Source organism: Trematomus bernacchii, unplaced genomic scaffold (assembly GCF_902827165.1).
Source record: "Trematomus bernacchii unplaced genomic scaffold, fTreBer1.1, whole genome shotgun sequence".
Taxonomy (NCBI): Eukaryota; Metazoa; Chordata; class Actinopteri; order Perciformes; family Nototheniidae; genus Trematomus; species Trematomus bernacchii.
Window position 1 is genome coordinate 1516195 of NW_022987668.1, and position 19763 is coordinate 1535957.

The window sequence follows — 19763 nt, forward strand, 5'->3', positions numbered from 1 at the left end:
ATATATCATTCCAATCACTTGCACTATTTCACGTTTTTACTATTTTTCCTTTTGTATTTACGTATTACACTATTTTCTTCTGTTTTTCTGTTTTATTGTGTTGCACTGTTGGAGGAGCCTGTGACCTAAGATTTTCATCGTCATAACTACACTGTAGCTATGCACACATGACTAATAAAAGCCTTGAACCTTGATGACACTGATTTGTATTAAAGCGATTGTTGAAAAATTCTATCACTACATGTTAAAGGTGGGGTAGGTAATTCACTTCAGAAACACTTTTTGTTATATTCCATGGAATGCTCTTAACATCCCGATAGCAATGAATACATTAAAAGCTTTGACAATAAATACCTTAAAAAAAATGTAATCTGTGGAAGCCGTGGCGCTGTAAAAAGCACGACCAATCATCTGAGCCGGGCCGGCTCAAATAACTGGATGGCCTACCTGCCTGTCAGCCTTCCATCTCGTGCACAAACTTATCTCGTGCCCTCATTGGTCATGTGCGCGTTTGTGTGTGTTGGAGGAGGGGCTCTGTAAGGAAGTCTGAAGGAAGGGGCAGATTTTTTTCGGCTGCGTACTTTCAAATTCTAGCGCACTCGAGCTGGTTTCTCCATTCTTACCTACCCTACCTTTAAGGACTGATGTAGGGCTGGGAAAATGAATCAGAAATTGAATTCATCCCATTACATTGAATACATTTGATACACCTTTTGAAAACACAAGTCAGTTCTTGATAATTTTTATTTAAATTCAGATCTTGTTCACTCCTCCTTCCCCACTCTAACTAGTCCACTTCCACCTTTTCCCTACTCCTCTCTCCTCCTCCCTCTTTCCTCCTCCTCATTTACTTTGTCCCAGTACATGGAATACATTCAATACTCCTTCTTGTTTCCAGCTGTGTGTGTTTAAAAAGCCTGCATACATTCCCCTGTCTCGTGTCCTTGCCTCCCTCCTCATCTCAATATATTATAATAATAATAATCAATTTGATTTATATGCACACTTTCCATTTGAGTAAACCAAACTCAAAGTGCTACAGAGTAAAATGGTTGAAACAAAACAACAACGTGTGTGTGTGTGTGTGTATGTGTATGTGTATGTGTGTGTGTGTGTGTATGTGTGTGTGTGTGTGTGTGTGTGTGTGTGTGTGTGTGTTTAAAGTCCTCCGTACATCTCCGAGGTGCAGGCAGGTCCCCAGGGTGTGGATGACGTCCTCGGCCAGGTCCGACTGCTCCGAGTCCCAAACCAGGCCGATGGTGATGATCTCCGGACTGTTGAGGAGGACCCGGGCGATACGGAGCTGCTGGCCACAAGCCCTCTGAGGAGGAAGAGGAGGAGGAGCAATACTTAGTGATTTAAAACTGTGAAGAGTAAAGCACTGGTTCTTACTACCATAATGGTTCAGGTATTGTGCGACCATTTTACTGATGAGGGGGGAGTGATAATGTCTGTAATATGTTGATAATGTTAGTACAATATGAAAATCCTTCTGGTGTCTAAGGAGGGCATGAATGATTAACCCTGATGTACAACAGGTGCAGTTATGTAAGCATCTCCATGTATGTCCTATTTATGTTATAGAGAGGCGAAGTCCCTCCCTTTCCGGTGGACCTCCATGGGACCTTATTTCGGAAAAAGTATGTATTGAAGTCAATGGAGAGAGAAAGATTATCTTTTGATCCCGTTTGAATTGTGCCACGAATTACACATATGATGTTTGTCAATTTAAAAGATAAGTCAAAAAAATTAAAATGTGTCGTAAAACTGTGAAGTAACACTTTTTTTTGTGTGAAACCGCTCAATGAACTACATCTCCCGTCTCGCACCACACACCAAGACGGCCGTCACGTTGGCACATTTCACTTCTTTCTTTCAGAATGAGGCGGAAAGTATTAAAAGAGGTGAAAATCACTCCAAGTCTGGGCATGTTGAGAGCTGTACATACACACAAGGGGAGTTAGTCGGTTCGTAAGAGCCAGCATGCGGGACCGGGACTCTGAAAAATACGCAACTAGAAAGACTACAAATCCCATAGTCTTATATTTCAACAGTTTTACGACAAACTGTGACTTTTTTGACATGGAAATTATCTTTTAAATTGACAAACATCATATGTGTAATTCGTGGCACAATTCAAACGGGATCGAAATATAATCTTTCTCTCCCCATTGACTTCAATACATAAGTTTTCCGAAATAATGTCCCATGGGTCGGAAGTAGATTGGCGTGACTTCGCCTCTCTATGTCTGTGAAAAAAACAAAGTAAAAAAACAACTGTGAAGAGTATTGCTTTGGTGTTTATTGTAGTGTTTTAAATGTGCTCTTTCTTACAGGACAGCTGCGCAGGTCTCCCATGCTGGCGTTACGCAGCAGCTCACCAAACATACCAGGAGTGGCTTTCTCCCTCGACTCCAACATCTTCACTGCCTGGTTACTGAGGAGGGGGAGGAGAAGAGGGATGGAGAATGGAGGAAAGAGGTGGAAAAAGGAGGGAGGAGGATGATGAAGAGGGAAGGAGGTGGGTGAGAGGAGAGATGTGATTTTCATAGTTTATGACACTTTTGAGTCATGTCATTTATTTTTTTCCATTCAAATCACAGAGAAAAGCCACAGCTCTTGACATTAAGGTGGCAAAACGTTTCAACACCACCTCCCCCTTTCTGTTATGGTTGCACAATTGTTGACGCACTTCCTGTGTGTATAGAAAACACTAATGTGAATAAGAGTTAAAGCACAATCACAACAAATCACCTCTGTGTGTGTGCGTCTGTGAAGATGAAGAGAGCAATTAGTGGGTTGCCTTGGTGACCCTGAAATGTAACCTAGCGACAGGAATGTGTGTGTGTGGCCTCAACTTACCTCTTCTGAGATGAAAGCTACTTATAGTCACACACACACACTTACCACAGGGAAGTGGTGGAGATGTAGTGGACCATTTGAATGAAGGGCAGAGGATCTGAGGACGCTCCACAGCTGCTGCACACACACTGAGAAAGAAACACACACACACACACACACACACACACACACACACAACAGGTTAACATCACGTCTGACAATTAAACTTGAAAAAGTGTTTTTATATCAAAATCAATATGGAAAAGAAACGGGATGAAAATAGAGATGTAACACTATCTCTATAAAACCAGATGAATGGGTAATGATGATGCAATGGTTGGTTAACCTGTCTCCATCTCACCTGTTCATAAAGCGTCATGGCGAACTTCTGGTGGGGGATGCAGTGTCGGGCGGTGCAGATGTCTTCTTTGGTCTCGTCTGAGATGTGGAAGTGAATCCTCATCAAGATGTTCTCCTGCAGGAACAGAAACATTACATCTGGTTAAAAACACCTTCAAACACCTCAATTTACCGTTACAGGAAATGTATTTTTGTCAAATGTTTGCAGGTTATGCGTTAGGTGCACTACCCTAAAAGGAATTCACCCCTGAGTGATTTTACAGTGTGGTCTTACAAAGCACTCTGCAGCGTCGTCCATGATGCCCATCTGAAACCTCTGCTCGTCCTGGAAGGTTTTGGCAAGCGCACTGCGCAGTGCGTCGGACGGTAATACTTTCTCACTGCTGTACTGAAACTGGGCAAAGATGCTCTAAAGACACAGACAAAGAGACAGAGAGGGAGTTAGAGACAGGAAGCTGCTCTGGGGTCAGTTTTAGGAGTCTTAAAGATTCTCACCTTCAGAGCGCAGAAAATGCACGAGTCCTCCATGCACTTGTGAGTGGTGAGCTGACGGAAACTACGTCTGAAGATATCGAGGTGCCACAGAACCTGAAGGACACAATATCAACAAGACAATTAAATAAAGATTTAAAGGCTGTAGACATAGGCAGAACCAGCGTTTCCGCCAGGAGGGCGTCTTGCCGTCATTTGACGCCCTTATTCAGCTCGGAGCCCTGAACTCGAGCCGAGGGTGTCCAAAAAAAATTATAATTCGAGAGAAGATCGAGTTTTTATCGCTTGAAATGACGAAAGGGAAAAAGGACATCCCTCTGTTGGAGGGTCAAAGGAGTCTGGTGGGATTATTTTCGCCGCCAGCAAAGCGTGTTCCTGTGACGGAAAGTGTACTGCCGGCCAGCCTTGACGGGGGGTGCTAGTGGAGCACGCGCGTGAACTGCGAGCGCCGGAGCCTCGCAGCGGCGAAACTGATGCTCCGTGGTAAACTGAAGAGCCGCTTAGGAGCCGAAAGAGCCGGCTCTTCTTAGTGAGCCGAGCCAAATGATCCGACTCACTAAAAAGAGCCGGAATTCCCATCACTAATACGTAAAGAGATAGTATCTATAAGGGACGGCTCAATTCAAAATTCAAGTCACGTGACACGACGTGACGTCACACAACCACAAACCTGATTTGATCGCCTGAACAACTCAACATGAAAATCAAAAGGCCGTTTGGTCTGGAAGTTTCAGCGAGAGCAAATCAGGAAAAGTTTCTATCAAAAGGAGTCCACATGCTTTAAATGCTCAGCTCTGCAGGAAGTAGTAAGGAGACTCAAAGCAGAAAACTGAGACCTTAAAATACGAAAAATCTGAAAGCTGCTCTGACTCAATATGACATGTTTGCATCAGAACAGCTACCGGCCAATCAGTTGTCAGCAAACCAACCTGCGACCACAGCCGGCCAATCGGAGAGAAAGTTTAGTTTTGTGACCCGAGGACGAGCAGGAGTGTGTTCGAGCGAAAGGAGCTGTCAAAAACACAAGACATGAAAGAGTGTGTGTGTGTGTGTGTGTGTGTGTGTGTGTGTGTGTGTGTGTGTGTGTGTGTGTGTGACAAGACATGATGTTGCATGTGTCAGAGAGAACAAATGTCACAATGTGCCTCTCACTGAAGTCTTTCCATAGTTTATAGTTATTCAAATATATTTAAAGATATTATTTAATATAGTCAATGTTTTAAATATTCCATTAAAGGTTTCTGTAGGGTTCACCAAGTTTGATTTAAGAGCATTTGAAACATTTTAATAAAAATGTGACTGAGTTTTGAATGAAACAAGCGTTTAGGAGTGTCACATTGAGCTGCAGGAAGATAAGTGGGGATGGGTACCGAGCCCCGGTATTAAAGGGGCTGAATTATTAAAGACTGTGGTACCGTTAAACTCTGACGTTATCCGTCTTTCTATCGGTACTGGAGACATTAAACAAAAGACATGTCATATGTATTATTGCTACATAAACATTATATTGCAGTCTTAGTGTCGCCAACTGGTTTCTAATATGCAAAAAGACAAAAAAATGCGTCTGATGTATTTTTGATCTTTCCAATCCAGACGAGAGATCTCTCTCCCTCTCTGTGTGCGAGGGGGCGGGGCGGTTACACACACGCTCTGCTACATGCAGCAACACACACACACGGAGGAGATGGCGGAGATAACTAAGCGCTCCAAGGTGTGGTTACATTTTACCCGTCTCGATGTGGACAATGCTCGTTACCAAAAGTGCAATAAGAGTTTAGCATGTCAGGGCGGTAACACGAGCAATCTGTCGAAACATTTATCAAAAGTGCACCACATCCACACGGAGCAATGCACCGGGTTCGACTGTCTCTCTAGTAGCTCTGAAGCCCCATCCACGAGTAACGTTTCCACGTATTATGTATGCTAGCAGCAACACACGGAGTTAACTCAATTATTCAAACATGGGTTAATGAGTAGAGGGAACTGAGTTATTTATTTTGTTAAAGTTTCAGCCATTCTGTTTACAATTCTGTCATCAGATTATTTAATACGATTTGTTACAACACTGTTGTTTTTTTTAATGTGAAATATTATTTATTTAATTTAAATAAAAAGCAATGTTAGTTTTGTTCACAATTTGTTTAGTTAATTTACCTTTTTGTTGTCTTCAAAAGAACCTACCTATCCCTAAAGATAAGCTAGCATTTCATCAATTTAGACAAATTAATTAAGATGAATTGATCAAATCTTAACTGAATTCAATGTGTTTTTTAGAACAGACATGCAGATAACCTAGATATTTAGTCACAAATATGATTGAGAGAAGTGTTTGCCGCCCCTCTTACATTCTTGATCTATTTTCATACTTTTGTCCATCAGTCATCTAAACCTATTTTAATGAAATAAAGTTAAGGATCTGATCCCAAACGTCACCGTGCCATGCTGTGGAAACAATAGAATGTTCTCAAAGCTGCAGCAAAAGCAACTCATTAAAAACCTTCCTTCAAGCATCATTTATATAGTTAAATATTGTGGGGATCAAATTGAACATTTACACCTAAAAGAAGGTATGTCAATAAATTGTGAACTAAAAATAAATGTTTTCCCCCAGAGCCAAATTCCAGCACTTTCAAGGTAGTTTAGATTTTAATGTTGTGCCACTACTGTGACAGGTTTACTTGCTTTAATGGTCAAATAGTGCTTTGGTTTTCTCAACCTGAGCAGTCAGACATAACAGGATCAGTAACCCTCAGAACACTATCTGCAAATTATTATTTTACATTTCCATGCTTGATAAACTTGCAGTGTTTCACTCATACTCATATTTGTATTCTGTTCCTCTACGCCAAAACACAGATTATTTAGACGTCTGGCTCTAGCTTCTAAGAACAATATTTCCTGTAAATCCTCTCCTGCTGAGGGACAGGAATCCAGACAGGGAGGAATTTTTCATTTCTTTATTTATGAGAAGGGTTTAAAAAAAAAGAGCCAGGAAGAAACGAGACGGTGGCTGAGTAAAGAACCTTTTCTCCTCACTATGACAGAAGGTGTGTTAGATAAGAAGCAGTGAGGTGTGAATGTGGCGAGACCTCAGCACAGGACACTGTGGTGTCAGCACTTTGGGTGCGCTTGTTTTCTCCTTCCTGACCCCCCAACCGGGTCCAATATGTTGGTTTGTTCCTGAAGGACGCAGCAGGTAAATAACCGTCAGTACTAGGGCTGCACGATATTGGAAAAAACTGACATTGCGATTTTTCCCCTGCGATATGAAAAAATACAGGAATTGAAGAAAAGACCGTTTTTTTTGTCCGCAAACCATCCTTTCTTGAACTTTAATGCTATACAATTGGTATTTTTCTAACTATATTTAACCGGATGAAGGATTTTAGAATGTGAATATCGCGCATGTGCATATCGCAGAAAATGTAGAAATATTCTTGCCATAGGTTTACACAGCACAAGGTGATTTCTCCAAATATATTTGTCGGTTTAAGATATTAAAGTTAACTGTGGTGAGACAATGAAAAAACGTTTTTTTTGGAGTTTTTTTAACATTGTTATTGTGTTCCCCCTTTTGAGCCAGGAAAACAAGGAAAACTTCATGGAATAACTTTTAAAGCTCTTTAAGCATTTCACAACGAAGCAGCAACACTTCATTAATAGTTCATGATCAGAGTTAGATTTTTCCCGGGTGATTTCTCTCAGAGAGCAGCAGGGAGGATGAGGAGGATGGAGGCGTGCAAGCAGCTGCTTGTTACCACCAAGTGTCGGAGCTGATGAGCCTCCTCACCCTCTGCTCCACTCACCCTGCAGCCTCACATCTTTCTATGATTTTGACGATGGGAAACTGTGATGGGTGTAGACGGACGGGCAGATGAAGTCCTTACGGTACACTGAGCTCAGGGGGTGGGGGTTCAGAACACACACACACACACACACACACACACACACACACACACACACACACACACACACACACACACACACACACACACACACACACACACACACACACACACACACACACACACACACACACACACACACACACACACACACACACACACACACACACACACACACACACACCACACACACACACACACACACACACACACACACACCACACACACACACACACACACACACACACACACACACACACACACACACACACATCACACACACACACACACACACACACACACACACACACACACACCACACACACACACACACACACACACACACACACACACACACACACACACACACACACACACACACACACACACACACACACACACACACACACACAAAACTAGGTGGAGACCGGGATTCTCACTGGTTATTTTTTCTACCTTTCTTACAGTGTTCCTAATATGTTTTCAGTATTTTTACTGGATTAAAAAGGTTTTAGAATCAACTCAGATATAAGAACTAATTTCCTCTTGTTTCTGTTGGTTTTTTATTAGTACGTGTTGATTTATGTGAACCACCAATGTTTTCTTATCATTTATTTTCTCTTAGGTTAGAGATAAATCTTAGCACACTCAAAACACACAGTCACAGTCCAGAATGTGTTTGTCCAACTCAAGGAAAGACTAAATAATGTTAGATAACAGACTCCGATGTGAACACAAAAGGCACCAATACAAATAAAAAAAGTTGTTTATGAAAGTGTATTTTTGATACTCACTAAACTTATATTGTATCCATTTAACTACTGAATTAATATTGATAACAAATCATATTTTACTTTTTTAAGCTTGCACCCCCCAACTGGTTAACGTTCCTGCTAAGTGCTAACGCTAACACAACACTTCCTGCTGCAGCACAATAACACAACCTTAAGTGTTTTTTCTGATGACAGGAGACACTGATGTGTGTGTTGCTGCTGAGCTGCAGTTAAACGATGTAATGAGTGTTTCCTGTTCAGCAGCAGCAGCCCCACCCTGCAGGGTAAATTACTGCTCCCATAATTACTGACTGCACACCTCCTCCTTAGAAAGCTGACGAGTCCTTAATGTGCAGTGTGGGAGGTGATGCAGCTCATTACAGGCTCATGTAAGTACAGAGGAGGTTGTTATGGTGGAGTCATGTGTCTGGCTCAAAGGCACTGCGGTGGAGCCACAGTACTGCTGAGTAACACAGGGTACACTTTACGCTGTTACGGTACGTCCACACATCCAAGCTTGCCGGTGGGCGGGTCTGGCGCACGACCAACAACCAATCACATTAATCTCCCGCCCCGGACACACAAGCACGCGGTTTGATTGGCTAGCGCTTGTACTGGCATATGATGACGCTTACGTCGAAGCTTGAAAAAGTTGAACTTTCAAAGCGACGCGACCACACAATGCAGTTCGGCAAAGCCTGACGTCACCCTATTTCAAAGTGAATGGGAAGCGTCTCCGTTGAAGCACGCGACGCTGCCGTACCGTTAATGCACAAGTCATCATCAGTCTGCAGCCACGTTAGCAGCTCTTTGAGGATGTGGAAAACCTAATATCATGACCTTATATACATTTGGTAATATATTTAACCAAAGTAAATAAGGGATGCAATGCAACAGTATAATTTTCACATTTTTGTGTTTGATTGAAATGTATTAGATAATAGTATTTGGCAAAAATATAAAAGTTTCCTCAATCTGCACTTGTGTTGCTTTTTTTTTACAAAAAAACCCAATAGACCACCAACAAATATATATATATAGGAATGATATTTTAAAGTGCAGTTTGTCTATTGATGCTCTCCTTAATCAAACAACAGTATAGCAATATTGTAGTCTTTCACAATGTGTTTCGGAAAGTTTACATAAAAAGTATTTTATTAAATAATATTCATTCATATTTGTTTTTATATATTTATTGTCAATTTATAATTTGTTCTACTTTTTGGAGGTCATTTGGTATGTGACATTTAATCTTTGACAAAGGTATATATATATATGTAAAAGTGAAACAAGTGTGTGCGTGTGTGTGCGTGTGTGTGTGTGTGTGTGTGTGTGTGTACCTACCTGTAGGGCGCTGTTCAGGAAGCAGCTGTTCTGTCCCGGCTCGTTGCTCAGCCCTTTACTGGGAGCGATGGACGTCATGCTGCGAGGAGTCTGCAGGCCCTGCATCCCTCCACCAGTAACATCTCCAACACCAGCGGCGCTAACTCCTCCTCCGCCACCTGACGCAAAATAGTTCCTCTTCCACGACATTTTCCCTGCTCTCTCTTCTTCTTCTTCTTCTTCTTCTTCACGCTCTTCTCTCGGCCTCGCTCCCTGCAGGAGTCAACTTCCTGCTGTCGGTTCTCGTGTCGCCATTTCCTCCGACCATGGAGATGTCAGTTTAAAATGTGATGCAGACTCCAAGGAAAAAAGATCTAAACTCCAAAAATACAAATGAATTCCTCAGGTAAAAAAATGTAGGCTTTAACTAATCCGCAGAGTCTCAGGTTTCAGCTCCAGTCCTCCGTGGAAAATTCAGGAAATTATAAATATCCTCAGCGTGAAATGTCAGCGGTTAATATTCCAGAAGGTGCTTTATTCTCAGTTTCCAGGATCAGTTCCTCGGCGTGCTGCAGGTGCGATGACCTTTTCCCTGCTTTCAGACGCCAACACGTGCAGCTGAGCCGTGACTGCAACTCATCCTCACAGGATCAGGAAGGATCTGCAGGAGGAGAAGAGGAGGAAGAGGAGGAAGAATAGAAAGATGGAAGACGGGAAGATGAGAGGATGTGAAAAGCAGAAGAAAGGAAGAAAGTAGGATAGAAGGAAGGAGAAACAAGTTTAATTGTTGGCAGTTAACTTCACACGAGGGCTGCACGATATATCGTGTCGTAACGATAATCGCATCATGCGCATTGACATCGCAGGACGTGCGATTTTTTTTAATTTAAATTTAAAAAAGAAATTGGGTTAGGGTTAGGACGTGCAATATTAAGTAGGCAAATGAACTCAAACACGTCATGTTACAATTATTTTTGCTGCTTGCAACAAAAGGAAAACTCGCGCGGCTCTCATGTCAGGGGTACTTGAGTGAGTGACATGGCTCTGCATGCACAGCAAACCACCAATCACAACCATTCTTGATCAGATCACAGCAGGATAACCGAGCTAGCTCAGCTTGTTGCTCTGATAACTTAAGATCCAGACGTCCGTGACTAAAATCCTTCATCCGGTTAAATATAGTTTAGAAAAATACCAATTGTATAGCATTAAAGTTCAAGAAAGGATGGTTTGCGGACAAAATAAAACTGTCTTTTCTTCAATTCCTGTATTTTTTCATATCGCAAAATATATCGCAGGGGAAGAAAATATCGCAATGTCAGTTTTTTCCAATATCGTGCAGGCCTACTTCACACAATCATATTTTCTTGAGTATTCACCAAACATCTATTTTAAGATATGTTTAATACTGCATAGAGAATAGTTATCACTTTCTAAGTTCCAGCACTTTGCAGCTGTAAATAACAACAATGTTAATACAAATAATTTCTAATAATCTATTAATGAGACCTGGAACCATGGCTTCATGTGTCTCAAAGTCACAAAACTCATTTAAAAAAGACTTAAAGCGACTTAAAGTGTGAGATTTGTTAATGTTCCATTATGTGCCGATGAGCAGAAAATTATTCAAGTTGGTCTTCAGGATGTTTTGAGATTCTAAAACCTGAAAAATTGGTGTTAAAGAAAAAACTTGATGTACTGTGTTATCGCACAATCTTTTCAAGGACTCATATAGAGTTTCTAAGTCAAATAATTAAACAACCAAAGCATGCCCTGCCTTTCCCCGACTAGGGGGGCATGCAACCTGAAAATAAGAATAAAATAATAAACAGAGAATAACTTTATTAGTACATCAAGAAATTAAAAAAGCCACTTCCGGTTCTCTTGAGCATTGTGTGTGAGACCAATGCATGCACAGGATCAGTTTCTTTATGACTCAGGGGATTAAGGGTTAGGGTTAGTAAAAGTCTGATCTAAATTACTTCAGATAAAGAATCACAGCGTGCACAAAATGATTCACTCCAACATTTCTCATGAACACAAAATCGTAAAAATATAACTGAATTTTTGTAAAGCTGTCAACCCGGCTCAACTCCCATGATGCTTTGTAAACATCAAGGACTGAGATTCAGACGCTTTCAAAACTTTTCGAACTTGGGGATGTAACCTAATTTTCTGTAAAAAATAAATAAGTATGCACATGCATGAATCAACAGAGAGAGAGAAGTAAGAATGTGTGTGTGTGTGTGTGTGTGTGTGTGTGTGTGTGTGTGTGTGTGTGTGTGTGTGGGGGAGGTAAACTGGCGGTCAGAGCAGAGGGGGGTGAGGAGGGATTAGCCTGATCAGACTGTCTGCACAGGATTAAACTGTCTGTCTGTGTGTGTGTGTGTGTGTGTGTGTGTGTGTGTGTGTTTTGTCTTCTTGTTAATTGTAGCAGGTCTGTAGTTTAAAACAGCAGGAGAGTACCTGAGAGAGAGGACTTTAACGTGTTTATTTGTCGTTCGTTTGTTCGTTTTCCGTGTCAACAACAACAACAAACAGATCATCAACATCAACAGGAAGTGGAATGCTAACCGAGTCAAGAACGAGACTTAGGCCCAATCCCAAACCACGCCCTACACCCTACCCCTACACACTACCCCTCCGTTTGCGCGTTCGCACGGAGGGTCCGCCACATTAAGTGCTGTTCCAAACCAACGAGTGTGGAGCGGTGTGGAGGGGGAGTGGGCTATCAAGCCCTCAAACAGCGAGTCTGCATCGGTGCTGACTTGAGACCGGTCTCTACCTGACCGGAGTCACGCTGTGTGTGTCCGTCAGGAAACACGCTGTTTACAAGTAGTTCCAGCAAACATCCACTGATAAACTGCGATGTTAACAGCCTCATGATAACCTCATATTTTTTTAACTTAGGATCATACCTGTGTTTAGTCTAGAAAAAGATAAATGTGTGCACTTTATTATAAAGTTGTGTATATTTACAGACTGTTGCAAAAACTAAGAAGCTTATAAACATCAGGTTTAAAACTAAAAGAGCTTTACAAAAAAGTAACACAATGAAAGATGTTTGGAGTTTTATTTGAGTTCTTAATTTACATTTTTTGTCTAAGAGATGCTGATTTGAAACCGTTGATACATACAGTTACGGCATTTCCTGTTTCTGCCGGAGAGAGGGGAGTTTGTCCCAAAGCTTGCCGCTGTATTTACTCCCTCCATCTGACAGGAGGGAGCCTCGTTGAGCTGCGAGTGTGGCTACAGACGGAGTTCACTCCGCCACGGAGGGGTAGGGTCGAGGGAGTGGTTTGGGATTGGGCCTTAAAGTGCTTCTGTAGACTCAACTTACAGTTTTTTTTATGAATTTATTAGTTTTTTATTCCTAGGTTAATAGACCGACCAACAATCCAGAGTCATAAAATATTTTGAAATGTATGACTTCTGTTGGGCATTCATAGTAAAAAAGTCAGTTGCCAGCTAGTCCTACAAAATAGTCTCATTATAATTTATGATAATTATATTGTTAGTCATAGAATGTAAAAAATTACTGTAGAAATATACCCGTTTTATGAATCTTAAGCACAAGTCTTCAAACATATTGCTTCGTCAAAACAACAATCAAGAACTCTAATAATCAATGTACTACCAATAAAACCCACACTAAAGTAATTTAAGAAAAGTTACTGTAGACATCTTCAAGTATCTAGATTTCACCAACCATCCGTACACAGCCTTTACTTCAATTAAATATATCCATTCATTGTCGAAATAAAACCAAAAAACTGAAGACAAACACAGCCAACTGAATAAAAACTAGATATGCGTTTCTTTATTCCTCATCTCACAATAAAGGGTTTTTGTCTGAGTTTGGATCCCGGTGTGGAAAGTGTTAAAGGAGACAAAAGGTCTTAATGACATTTATGAAGCGTGGAGAAGCTGTTTCCAGCTGCCTGAGAGGAGGAAAAATGTCTTTCTCCTCAAAGATTTCAGCTTTTTATAGAATACAGAAACACATCAGGGTCCCAAGGTCGAATCAACACCAGTGAAATGTTAATTAGAGAGAAATAGAAGTGTAAGATGCAGACCAAATGAGGGGCAGTTAGGGGCTTATGGAGCCAGCAGGATTAGATAAATCGACCATGGTGACCATTCACACAAACTTATTAGTTTCCTCCTAAAATAGTTAAGTTCATAGTTTATAAAATGTTATGTTTTTTTACTTTTGGCCCTTTGAATTGAAGGATATTAAAGGGTACCCGGCAGCACACTGACCAATCAGAGCGTCAGGATCAGTTCCTCTCCTGGTGAGCACTGAGGCTCATTTTGTATAAAATTGGTTATATAACAAAACAGCTTTACAGACACACACAAACTGTGCTATAATCACCTCTAATACGCCAGACTGGACCAGCGCCACTCTGTGCAGCCGCTCTGCAGACAAGAGGCACTGGGATTCTTAAGGGAGCGCCAAGATATTACGGAGAACACTGAGATAGTAACAGGAACGCTGAGATAGTACAAGAAACACTGAGATACTACTGGGAACACTGGAATACTAACAGGAACGCTGAGATAGTACAAGAAACACTGGGATACTACTGAGAACACTGGAATACTAACAGGAACGCTGAGATAATACAAGAAACACTAGGATACTACTGAGAACACTGAGATAGTAACAGGAACGCTGAGATAGTACAAGAAACACTAGGATACTACTGAGAACACTGGAATACTAACAGGAACGCTGAGATAGTACAAGAAACACTAGGATACTACTGAGAACACTGAGATAGTAACAGGAACGCTGAGATAGTACAAGAAACACTAGGATACTACTGAGAACACTGGAATACTAACAGGAACGCTGAGATAGTACAAGAAACACTAGGATACTACTGAGAACACTGAGATAGTAACAGGAACGCTGAGATAGTACAAGAAACACTGGGATACTACTGAGAACACTGGAATACTAACAGGAACGCTGAGATAGTACAAGAAACACTAGGATACTACTGAGAACACTGAGATAGTAACAGGAACGCTGAGATAGTACAAGAAACACTGGGATACTACTGGGAACACTGAGATAGTAACAGGAACGCTGAGATAGTACAAGAAACACTAGGATACTACTGGGAACACTGAGATAGTAACAGGAACGCTGAGATAGTACAAGAAACACTAGGATACTACTGGGAACACTGAGATAGTAACAGGAACGCTGAGATAGTACAAGAAACACTAGGATACTACTGGGAACACTGAGATAGTAACAGGAACGCTGAGATAGTACAAGAAACACTGGGATACTACTGAGAACACTGAGATAGTAACAGGAACGCTGAGATAGTACAAGAAACACTGGGATACTACTGAGAACACTGAGATAGTAACAGGAACGCTGAGATAGTACAAGAAACACTAGGATACTACTGGGAACACTGAGATAGTAACAGGAACGCTGAGATAGTACAAGAAACACTGGGATACTACTGAGAACACTGGAATACTAACAGGAACGCTGAGATAGTACAAGAAACACTGGGATACTACTGGGAACACTGAGATAGTAACAGGAACGCTGAGATAGTACAAGAAACACTAGGATACTACTGGGAACACTGAGATAGTAACAGGAACGCTGAGATAGTACAAGAAACACTAGGATACTACTGGGAACACTGAGATAGTAACAGGAACGCTGAGATAGTACAAGAAACACTGGGATACTACTGGGAACACTGGAATACTAACAGGAACGCTGAGATAGTACAAGAAACACTAGGATACTACTGAGAACACTGAGATAGTAACAGGAACGCTGAGATAGCACAAGATATACTCGGAACACTGGGATACTACTGAGAACACTGAGATAGTAACAGGAACGCTGAGATAGCACAAGATATACTCGGAACACTGGGATGAAGTCAGAAGACAGACATATTACTGATTTATCCAAAAGGGTCTGCCAGACTTCATTCACTTTTTCACACATTGTTGTCATTAGAGTGTTGGGCAATTTGTAGAAAACCTAATTTCCTAATTTCTGCATTCACCCATTCACACCACATTGAAACAGAGGCTGCCATACAAGGTGCCACCTGCTCAGGAAAACCAATACCACACACACATTCACACAGCTGTGGCCATGCAATCAGGAGCCACCTGGGCTGAAGTATCAACATGTTGACTTCAATGGCTGGGCATCAAAACCCTGACCTAACAATTGGTGGACAACCAATCTAACTCAGAGCCACAGTTGGCCATAAAAGGCAAATGCATCGATATCTACATGCAATGGAAATAAAGGATTCAAATTGGATCCATGTTCAATCCTCACACATGACTGCATGAGCCTCTGCATTTAAACTATCCTAGCATTAGGATTTTTGGGCATATATATATATATATATATATATATATATATATATATATATATATATATATATATATATATATATATATATATATAGTATATATAAAATGATAACTCGGCACATCTCGAGCTGATGAGTGTGTGGACTAAGAGGGGCAACCAGTCCACACTCTGAACTCGGTCCGATCGGGGACTATAACCAGCAACCGTCCAGTTCTCAAGTCCCTTCAAGATTGTTGTTATACGATTATTACAAACATTGTTTTCTACACTACATCAAGTAGTGTATTGCCCCGTTATCACATAAGCGCAGCATCCCGGGGACGACAGACAGAGTGTTTGGGACGCAGTAAACTCACTATCAGGCCTCTTTCATGTTGGGTATTCAAACTAAAGAAAAGAAGGATTTGATTTGAGCATCTGTTTATTCCATCACATACACATCAATATCTTCTAAAAATGAAGTGTGTGTGACGGGGCAAACACTCAATAGTGAGAGGTGATGGCGGATAATCCTAAAGAGAGAAAATTAGGTCATTTAGCCTTCGCTGCCTGGACATGAATTGAAGGATAAATCCCCCTATTTTTTGTTTCCTAAGGATTTTTAAATTAAATCGCATTTATTCCACAAGAGCATCTCTAGAGTGAAATATTTTCTAAGAAGCTTTCTGGGCGCAGGAAGAGAAGCTGACCTCGTTGGCAGTGAGTCGGGGGGGGGGAAGATTTGAGGCCTAATGACTAAAAAAAAAGGGAAAGCTCATGAATATACAGCCGTCCTTCACAGCTGCAACCAAAATAACTTGGGGAATTTGGGAATGTGGAGCACTTCAAAATCAAATCTTCCACCCAGTGAAAGGAGGATTTAGTGTCTTGTCGTTTCGCTACTAAAAAAAAAATATCACGCTGAACTAGAGCCAGACTTAAATGTTGGAGGGGCCTAAGACTTATGATTTTTACGTCACAGAAAAGCCTTTGAATCCTTAAATCAGTGAAAACAAATCACATAAAGTCAACACAATGTGGAGGTAACCAGATACTAAACTTAATATTTATAAATGTGTATTAGGGAAGTTATGATAGCAGTAGTTTAGTAGCCGATATCAATACCAGTACATTTCCACAATTCTCAGAATCAAGTTTATTGCCAGGTACGTTTACACATAATCGTACAAAACATTTAAATCTGGAATTTTATGTAATTATTAAACCAGTAAGGTTTGACATAACTAAAACTGCTTTAAAATGCTCTTGCATCTTCTTAATTAGAGGTAGAAAATAAATTAACAATAAATATATTAAAAACAATTAAAAATGTGTGCAAGTCAAAGTTCTCATAAAAAAAAAAATGCTGCTTGTTGCATATATAAAATTGGTATGCTTATTTGCCAATTTTAAAAATAAAAATTGTACACAAAATAATATTAACGGTTTTGTGTAGATGTGTAGCATTGCAAAATGATTAGTTTCACATTGGGTAACTACACCATTCAAATGTATTTCTTAGTAGACAAACATATTTAAAATGTGAATTTTTAAACCTCTAAAATTCTGTTTTTCTCACCGTTTAAATCCTGAGAGTTGTTTCCCCTGCATCACATCCCCTGTTGTGAATGCATTGTTCTAATTTACTCTCGCCACATTCCTCCAGCAGCAGCTTCCACCAGTAAGTGAATAACCAGTAAATCATGCAGACTGGGAGAAGCTCCTCCTCCTGCTTTCAACACATTATTTTCCCATGAATACTGATGAATAATGTGCCTTTAATTTGAAGCTCAGCGTCTGCACGCCGTTATCTGACAAGCGATGCATCACGCTGTATTCATTCATTTTAAAAGTGTGTGCATTATGCATCCAGAGGGAGCTCCATGTGGTTTTACTGGGTTTTAAAACAGTCTCTCTGCTGTTTTTGAAATACAAACCCAAACTTGAACTGATGATTCATGTTGTAACACTACAACTAACAATTTTCAGTAACCAAGTCCGAGTCTCTCAACCCACAGCAGAACTGAGTCTCCACACAGGAATGAGCATCTCATTCTACCACCACACCAAAAGCTTCACATATTTAACACTTTAAAGTTACTTTGCCAAAGAATATATATATAAGCAGAGGTGGGAAAAGTACTCAGATCTTGTACTTAAGTAAAAGTAGAGTCTAGGAACACTCTGGTATGGGTAGTAGTTCTGCATTTAAAACGTTTTTAAAAAGTAAAATAGTATTAGCATCAAAATATACTTACCAGAACTAAAAGTACTCATTATGCATATTGGCCCATTTCAGAATATTACATTATATGTTTTCGATTAGAATTATTGATGCATTAAAGTGTTTATCAAAGCTGGTAAATGTGCAGCTAGTTTGTATGCTACAGGGTAAATTGCCAAATACTCCAGGTGTAACTAATTCTTATTCAAATGTTATCACATTATTAATCCAAATGTACAAAGTATCTAAAGATATTAAATACATGTAGTGGAGTAAAACTACACGATTTACCTCTGAATTGTAGTGGGGTAGAAGTACAAGTAGCAAAACATGTCAATACTCAAGTAAACTACACGACTCTCAGTATTAAACTTAAGTACTTGAGTAAATGTACTTAGTTACTTTCCACCATAAGTTACTTTTACACACCCACATGAACATTGTTTCAGTTCGATAGGGGTTTGAGCCACCTTACAGCACTTTTCCCGAAATAAATGTGTCACTTTAAAACTAAATTGCCTGCTATCCCTACCATCCCCTGGCTCCAAAACAGTGATGAACACCAGGAGCTAAATGAGTTTGGAGATGAGATTTCATTCAGATAAAATGATGCTTGTCGCAGAATCAACCACAAAGGCTAAATTACCTTCTTCCATGTGAACAGTTTGCTGAATAAGCGTCGAGCCTCTAAATCCTGCTCCTTTTTTTTAACGGAGTCTGGCGCAGACGGTGCTCGGTCTACGCAGAAAGGAACCGGGCTGCATTACATCACTTCCAGCAAACTTCACGGAGAACAATGAAGGCAGGAGAACATCCCAAATCCGGCTTAAACCGAATATTAAATCGTATAATTAATTTAGAAAGACAAAAACGGCTAATTCGGTTGGTGTTTCGGTCACTACGGGCTCCGTGTTTGTAACAGACAGCGTAGTATTAGCTTACGCCGGTTGGATGAGAGGAGTAACGGCTGCTAATTTCAAATATACCGACAGCTATGAACTCAAAACATGGTGGTTTGACAAGCGGCTCACCTGTGAGTTGTACCCCGGAGAAAAAGCATGAATCCCGGCTGCCCTAAGGACGGTTGGTCGGGAGAAGCGGCGGTTATTGTGTTTAAAGCAAAAGCGGCAGCACGGAGGAGGAGGGGGGAGGGGCTACTACCTGCAGCGATGGGCGCGAGCACGGGCGCGTGCGTGTGTGTCAACATGTGAGCGTGTGTGTTTGTGTGTGTGTTTCATACATTAAACTGCAGTAAAAGTTCAGTTCCTTCACTTAAGTGGTAACTAGAAATACTGACATTAGTCCTGAATTAAACATGTTAATAAAATAAAGCCTTTTCGTACAGATAAGTCATCAGCAAAATATACTAATCAGAAAAAGTCACTAAGGAGTTAACCTGTGAGCTGAAGTTGTGCTTTAACAGCAGAGTGTGTGTGTGTGTGTGTGTGTGTGTGTATTTATTGAACAGGCTATTGATCACATTAGGA

The 19763-nt window shown here is 40.7% G+C and overlaps 1 protein-coding gene across 1 annotated transcript in view; it reads right to left on the reverse strand.

Moving 5' to 3' along the window:
- LOC117487271 (inactive ubiquitin carboxyl-terminal hydrolase 54-like) overlaps positions 1-19459 on the reverse strand; it is a 38381-nt gene extending 18922 nt beyond the window's left edge. The window contains 8 exon segments of the mRNA XM_034135964.1: positions 1175-1321; positions 2335-2437; positions 2908-2990; positions 3203-3316; positions 3476-3610; positions 3697-3789; positions 9716-10355; positions 19308-19459. Coding sequence (XP_033991855.1) covers positions 1175-1321; positions 2335-2437; positions 2908-2990; positions 3203-3316; positions 3476-3610; positions 3697-3789; positions 9716-9904 — 864 coding nt within the window. The 5' untranslated portion in view covers positions 9905-10355; positions 19308-19459.
- Positions 19460-19763: the final 304 nt, after the last annotated feature.